The 8524-nt window shown below is 40.6% G+C and overlaps 1 protein-coding gene across 1 annotated transcript; it reads right to left on the bottom strand.

The window, feature by feature from the left end:
* Window positions 1-3317: 3317 nt before the first annotated feature.
* Window positions 3318-4457, bottom strand: LOC146729492 (leukocyte elastase inhibitor-like). Its single transcript, XM_085496103.1, has one exon. The coding sequence runs from the start codon at window positions 4455-4457 to the stop codon at window positions 3318-3320; it is 1140 nt and encodes a 379-aa protein (XP_085352229.1).
* Between the last annotated feature and the right edge of the window lie 4067 nt (window positions 4458-8524).

Genomic DNA, 8524 nt, shown 5'->3' with positions numbered 1-8524 from the left:
TTATTCAGATGAATGAATGGAAGAGAGAGAGAAAAAAAATGAAAAAGAACACAATTTCTACGTGGAAATTGGCGAAAGCTATATTTCTCTCCATTTTACGATTTGGTCCTTGGAATTCGTACTGGATTATTGCGTTCGGTGCTGCACTCCTCTGTATGGTGGGTCTCTTTTTAGCTCGAACGTTTCGAGAATTAGTTGGTGAACTAGGAATCGTCATAGTTACACTCTTCAAAGGACTGGCGAGTATTGTTTTACCCATCGAACGATTTGTGTGTTCTGATTGCGTACGAGTTACTTCTAAACAGATGCAAAATGCATTTCATATATCGTTATTCAAGGCAATGTCAGAATTGAAAAGTGTTCACGGATGCCAAGATATTACGAATTGGTGGGACGATATTTTATACTGGACACAACGAATAATTGGGCAGAACGGAATGTGTAGAGATTTGAAATGGTTTCATTCCATAACACTGACGCGTTATTTGGTGTACTACCCTATTAAATGGACGATCTGGGTTTCTATTCACGGCGACTGTAAACCAACACTTATGACCTATGCGCTATAGCGGGTTTAGAGTACGTGTTTCAATTTCTATTGATCAAGGGAATTTTGGCGATCGTCTTGATCAGCCGATGCTGGCCACTCTTCAAGTGGATTTACAAATCGTTGGAAAGAGAATTGTCTTTCTTAATCTGTGAACTGAAATTTATTATCTATAAAGTGAACCCGAAAAAAATTTCGCACAAGAAAGTAGGGTTAAATTTTTGTCAGAGACGTTATTTATTCAGTAATAAGCGGAAAAGTTCCTCCGAGTAAAAATTGGCTCTTCATTGTCGTCGTCACTGCTGCTGCTACTACTGAGTTGTAGCGGTGGTACGTTTGTATTCTTTTTCTTTTTCTTCATGTTCTTCTTATTTCTTATGGCGTTCAAAGCGTAATTATCGTGATACCGATGCGTGTACTCGGTGGTTGTACCGCAATGTGAAGAGGTTAATACAGCGTGACATCCAACGAAAATAACTATCGAAATTATCAGTCCGAAGAGTCCGTATATCGACCAGTCGGCGGCAACCAGTCCGCAACGACTGACAGACTCTTCCCTGTAAATGCTATAGAGTATGTTAGGTCCTAACCACTGCGAAATATCGAATACGCGGTAAGTGAGGCTCGAATTAGCGACTATCTTTAAAGGGGTTATTTGATAGCCCGGTAGAATTTCAATCGTAATAGAAACGTTGTCGTGGCCGTTCAACAGGGACACCTGACCAGAACACTTATCAAATTTAAATGTCGACGCTTCTCGAATATCATCTACTTTCACATTAGACAAGTACAAATGATCCCATTGAGACATACTGACGAAATAAACCAGTAACGGGGGTATAGTACTCGTATACACGTTGTCGGTCTTGCTGGTGGTCACGATATTACGGAACGTGACGTTACTTAAAGATTTTACACCAGTCGCAAATATCGGAACCCCTTCTAGACGATAATAATTATGCTGCTGCGTATTACGTAACTTAGATACGCATTCACGGTTATCGAAAATTAAATCGATAAGTTCTACGTTACCCGACGTTATCACAAACACTCCGCATGCAGGTCCCCTCGCTAAAAAATCCATATCGCCACTAGCCCGATGAGACGGTTTTGTCACACGTATCGTATACGAGTGCGTACATGCATGTGTAACGTGAAGCACATGATTACGACCACCCAGTTCCGTCGCTATAGTCGCCGTAGTGTGATTGACAATTGGATTATGGCAACTGCATTTACGCGTTGTTTGGAAATTTCTACAATCAACGGATATATTGGGTATTAAATGGTACCATTCTAACTTATCGTTATTTAGTGTAGTTAATTCTTCGAGAGTACCAACGCAATGTTTCATGTTACGCGTGCATGTGACGTGACAGTGAATTACGGTGGCAACCATATGGATGATAACTAGATACGATAACATGACGACAACAATCAAGCTAAATTACGTCGACGTCATTACTAATATTATAGTACAATCATGAACAAATATACTCGATTCCTTCTCCGGTGAATACGGCAATCTCGTTGCCACATTCATTCATACATCGTCTCGAATTTTTCATATCGACTGGGTATAGTACGCCGTGTAGTTCCCGTGCCGGTACACATACGCCGTCGTCGCCACTGTTGCTGCTATTTAATGCGCAGTGACCTCCCAGTAAGTGGCACGCATCATCTCTAATCACCCGTATCATCGACGAAGACGACGACGGTGAATCAACAGTCGCGGCGGGAAGTTTTACACTGCATCTAGAAAGATTAATAGGTTCGCCTTTATCACCGCGGCAATTCTCGCATTTAACGTAATACAAGCCATCCGTATAGTGTAAACACGCCACACCATCAATACACGCGTGGGGATAAGTTATCTGCGATATGTGTGTGGCAGTGTCTGTGTACGCGTCTCCAACTAGTAAATAATCGCGCAATTGACCGCCGCTGATGCTGCACGTCAATAACAACTGTAGTAGAACAACGAATTTCATATTATCATGATATTTATTTATTTATTTATTTATTTATTTATTTATTTATTTATTTATTTATTTATTTATTTATTTATTTATTTATTTATTTATTTATTTATTTATTTATTTATTTATTTATTTATTTATTTATTTATTGAATGCCATTAATAACATAATGAAAAAAACAAAACAATGGATAATACGAGATGCATACCGCTGATGATTTCGTGCGTGTTTGTAACTATAATCGCATTGATTCCTTCATACATTCCAGCAAGGGAACGAAGTCACGTTTTCGAATTTCGGGAAGGGATAGTAAAAAAAATAATTATAGGCATGCGATACGATGAGTTTGTAGTGAGTATTAACTTTAGAACGAATCAATCTGATTGCATGGTATTTATTGTATCGCCGTGGTCTATACTACATTCCACGAGATGTTCTAGACGGACGTGTATAATTCACGATATTAATAACCAGTTTCCATCCGATGGGGTATACGCTTATCTGAAATGCCGGGCAGCAGATGAGTATCACGCGTTTCGATTGATACGAGCAAAACAAAATTCACCTATGTTTAGAATTAAAAGAGAAGTCCCATTGTATCGCGTGTTCGATACCGAACATCCCTCCCATATGATCATGTATACGTTATCCGAAGTAGAAAATACATCATCTCAATATCTCGTTCATCCTGACCCTAGGAAGTTTATCTTGTTCGGATCGTAAATAAGTAAATAATAATAAATAATATTAACTCGTCGTCATTGCGGTTTTTTCTTTCTTTCTTCTTATTATTATTTCGTGTCGGGATCTGTAACACTCCCTAAAAACAAATCTAGACCCGTTGCGTCGTCTCGTATCATAAACAAAAACGGGCGATCGACTTTGAAATCAATAGGTTGTGGTCTAGAGCAAAGCAATCCACACGACATTGCACTAGCGGCCGCTGCCACTGTCCCTTCTTCGTCGATGTCTAAAACAACTTTTTGAATACCGTCAGTTACGTGTAAATGTACTGCTAATCCCGATAAGTTTGCTTTTCTCGCGTCGAACATGTCCGTCATGTTCAATTTCATCATAATTTCCTTTAGCGGGAACGTGTAATCGATCTTTAATTTAGGTAACCATAAGTTGATTAGAGATCTGTACGCATTCGCAAATATTTGGTTCCATTTCGCCAATCTATCTGCCGTCATTAATGTTTGCATCATGGTGGTGTCATTCTGCGACGATGATGGGAGGATAATGTACATCGATGCGCCATATTCATAAGGTATTTGAAGAATTTGACAATCCGTATCTCGGTAATATCTGAGATGTGTTGATTGAAACATCATGTCGACCTTCTTTACCAGACCATCACTCGTGCGAAATGGTTGGAGGGTTGTATAAAGCGGATTAAAAGTAGTTTCCCATTTTCCTTTGAAATATATTGCATTGACGATAACAAGTTTCACCATTGAATCGAGGTTCGATATGAGGTCGGTGATTAAGCCGTCCGTGTTGCGAGACACCCATTTATTTATCTCGGTGCACACACTGACAGCGTTATTCATGAAATCGACCGAATAGAATCCACCGCCGTAAAACGCTTCGATAAGGTCCATATAATCATTCTCGATTTTGTACTGACCGTCAGCAAAAATGGTGTTGAATGTACGTAACGCGTATTTCTTCTCACCTTCTTTCGGCGTTAACGCCATCTGCAAAGATCTGTTTTTGAGATGATAATCATTACAATCTACAACTTTCAGACACGTTTTAATCTGTTTGGCGGTAGATCCACGAGCACCTACTTGCAACATAAACAAGACATTACTCAGACTGTAAGGCGAGAACATTATGTTCTTTTCTTTAGTATCAGTAGTAGTCAATGCATTGAACACGTCAACACAAAATCCGCGCTGACTTTCAACGTACGCTTCGAGATTCATCATTATAATGATGATTTCTGAATAAAAAATAACCGACTATTTATACACTTTCTTTTGGGTTCTATTTATCTATTATATTTATTCATCCGCAAAACTTAAACGCTTTGTATTTAGTCAATCGATGTGGTAATCTCTCGTCGATGTGTTTAGATAGAGCTTTAGAAAAACCGCTAACGTCTTGGTTGAAAGACTTTTCCAATTCTTTCACAGTCCAGTCAGCTAATAAGCTCAGATAAGCTTTACGTATAGACACGTGATTCTTCTCGAGAACTATATTTTCTGGCTCGTGTTTCCCGAGATACGCTCCGATTCGATCTTCTTGAATTTGTAATATTGTTTTGTTAGCGGCGGTAGATTCATTTTTGTACGGATTTTTACACAAAAAATCCGGAAATTCGCCACCGTATTTATCTCGAAGATCATCGAGGTCAATGACTTTAAAACTGTTGAATAGATTATTTTCGTTTTTTGTCCTATCGACAAAGATTATAGATTTACGTTCAGTTATATTTCGAAAAACACTCTCTTCCACGATATTTTGCATTACTGATTGCCTGGAATTAAAATCGTACGACTCGTCGCTCATGCACGCTAAAGAAATCTTAGCTGTGGTACGACTATTCTTTAATAACTGTAGACATGGATGTGACGTCGTCATGATTTCGACGTCTAACGGAATGTTGTCGAGGTGCCGGCGACGACGGTCTTCGATACAAAAATAACCGTTTTTACATATACCCGATTTCAAACATTTTTTCCGAAGAATAAGTGAATCTTGCAAATTATTATATTTACTGGAGAATATGGACCAGTGAACAGCGCAGTTTCCTTCTTTGCTCAACCGCCTGACTAATTTATCACTTTCGCCGATAGGTTTTATTACACGGTATTGTAGAGGTTTTAACCTATCGATAAAGTGTGCACGTTCGAAATCTACTACGACATACGTCGTATCGTCGGTGGTGGTGGCGGCGGACGTTTCGCCATCCATCTGTTTAAGCGTCTCCATTAACTTACTTCTGGCAAAACTGTATCTGACGTCACATAAATCGAGATTAACTGTAATTTCTTGGTGGGTCTGTAAGCTGATATCGTTATACGGTGGTCCAGAAACGTAATTGAAATCCACTATGTTTTTGTTCAGGTGATTTTTCGCGTGACGGGTTTGCTGTTCCAAGTAGTGCAGCAACGCGTAACGTTTCAAGTTGACTCTGTCCACTAAACACGTGACCGAACCATCCATCGGTCGGTAATGTAAACTCTCGTCGTGTAATAAATATACTACGTCACGTTTTATGTCGTTAAACCGTTCGGCTAAATAAATTTGAGCTGCATACGACGATAATAACAATAATTGTTGTTGTTGTTGATGTTTCCGATAGGATCCACCATGATGATACTTAGCGGAGTTGTTTATGACTTTGTAAACCGAGTTTCCATTAAATCGCAGATTACCTAATGAAACAAGGGCCTCTTTACAGCGTTTCCCGGACAAATGTGTGCACCTTTCTAATTTCTGTACGAGGGCGTCTTCGTTGGGATATTTCAATTCGAAATAGGAAGCCCCGTCGTCCAATTCAGCTGCTAACGTCGGATCTATAATGTCGGGATCTGTTAGCATGGCTACAGTAACTGCTCTGTCCTTCTCAATAAACTGATAGTGGATTGAGAACGCGGTGATGAGATCTGCCGGATCGATACATTTTTCAATACACAATTCATTATGTAATTCGTCTCGCGGGGTGCGTTTCAAATATTCAACGTGTGCATTCACTACACTTTCGAAGTCGTCGTTGTCGGTCCCGGGACAAATGTGAGTGGTGGGCAAACACCCGTACACTTTAACGACGGCGAATATTTCCGCCAATAAAATGGCTATCTCGAAAACGCGACCGCGAGCTCTCAAATCATATCTCAGTCCGAAACATACACCGTGTCGTTCACACACTTCGCTGATACGTTCCCACGTGACAATTAACGATCTGTAATCAATTGGGTTTTCATTGTCGGTACGTCTGGGGTATAGGCCAACAGCTTCTCGTCGTGCCATTTCCATAATGATATGTCTTAAAGCGCCGTACACGAATGGAATGAATAACTCTTTGACTTTAAATTCTAAAGTATCTGTATCGGACGGAAGAACACACGCGTCGCACGGCGGTACGTCGAACGTTACGAGCCGACTGTCTAAACTTCTGCAAATATTTTTCTCGTTCATAGCAATGAAAGTGGCGTAGTCACACACGTTCTCCGTTTCCACGTTGATATGTGAGCTGTGACTGGTCACCGGGTCCGTCACTTGTTCGACTCTACGCGATCTTATGTAACCCGTGTCTAATTCCTCTTTCAATGCAACAGATTCGGCGGACTGTTCAATGGCGAGAGGGTTAATATTCCTGTCAGAACTACTATTGCTCACACATTCGGGATTAAAACATATCTTCTTCGATAAATCGTGAGCCTGTGGAACGAGACTCGATTTCCGAGATCTGTAATTTAATACAAATGAATATTTGTTGCCCACGATTGCTCTGGCAACTGCCATCAACCGGGATTTACCGGAAACTGGCGGTCCTAGGAAGAGGCCGTGAAACGACATGTTCTTATGAGGTTTTAATTGTTTCAATCCTGACAGGAGGATGTATAATATTTCGACTAGAGTGTGGTGGCTGCCGGAAGAATACTCTATCAATTGTAAAATATTAAATATGAACTGGTATCCAACATCTACGTTCTTTTTACCGTCGACAAATACGAAAGGTATTCTCTTTCCCGTAGTTGGAGATTTCATACCGTTGAGACATCTCTGTTCGAAACCGGTGTTACTATCGAACAATTTATCCTGGTCCCGATAACTTTGCATGATCACTTCGGCTACTCGTAACCGTCCCAATTTATGCAGATTGTCGAAGACAGAAAACATACGTTTCCGATGTTCTTCTTCGACATAATTGTCCGCATTACAGCCGAGGGAGTGTAAAATATTCAATACCGTTATTATTCCGGGATTTTTACACCTGTACGCCGTACTGGTTATAGAATCAGAACCGCTTTCGGGAATGTTTACGTACAGGTGCGCGATAGAATCGGTTCTGTTTTCTACACCCGCTTGCATAGTCGTCATGAGCGACTGTGTCGAGACGACCGATTTACAAGACGGAAAGTATCGTCTGGTGAAATAGGAGGGGTCTACCATTTCGGAATCGAGTTCCCACGTTGTATACTTCAACATCATGTCGGCCATTTGATCCAGAGTCTTATCTTCAGTGGTTACACTACTCTCTACTGCTGCTGCTGCTGTTATTCGTCGTTGCCGCGGCCGCGGCATTAGATTAGATAATAACTTATCTTTATTGGTTTTTCGAATCGACAAATTGAATAGGCAATTCGGTGACAATAAGTCACATCTCCTCTGCCAAGCCGTCGGTGTATCCATTCCACGGATATTGGTTGGCAAATCGGTAAATTCGTGCGGACGGTCATGATCGTTAAATTGATAATAGTGGTATAATTCGAGAAACTTATCGAAATCGGTTAGGCGAAATATTTTGGGCATGCGTTTAACTTCGTCCGAATTACCGATACGACATTTTTTCATACTGATATTGCCACGACCTAATTCCATATTGAATTCCGGTCGACACGTTGTTACGTACGACTTCAAGATTTTTTCTAAAATACATCCCTCGTTATCATGATGATCTAAAAGTGCGGCATCCGAATCCGCAAATAATACACGCTGTGCCATAAACGGAGGCTGCACGTCGATTGGAGAGTAGTCCGTCTTCAACAAATAGAATACAGATTAATCTGTACTTCTTCTCCTTCGACGACGTCGGCATCATCGGGCATGTCATCGCGCCATTACACGTTATTTTCTAGTCGATGTTTAGAACATACGTTGGAGGACTCTGCCGTCAAATACGAGTTCAGCGAAGTGTTTGCCGAAAACTTGTACGTCACATGCATTCCAGTCGATATAGACAATGCTTTTAGTGACACGCCGGTGGACGTTATATTGAAACATCTCAGAGAGTTTATGGACCGCGAATTGCGTAGTCTCTCGT

The sequence above is a fragment of the Saccoglossus kowalevskii genome, chromosome 22 (genome assembly GCF_978046115.1).
Source record: "Saccoglossus kowalevskii chromosome 22, keSacKowa6.1, whole genome shotgun sequence".
NCBI lineage: Eukaryota > Metazoa > Hemichordata > Enteropneusta > Harrimaniidae > Saccoglossus > Saccoglossus kowalevskii.
Note: the sequence above shows the minus strand (reverse complement) of the source record. Positions and strands in the feature narration are given on the sequence as shown.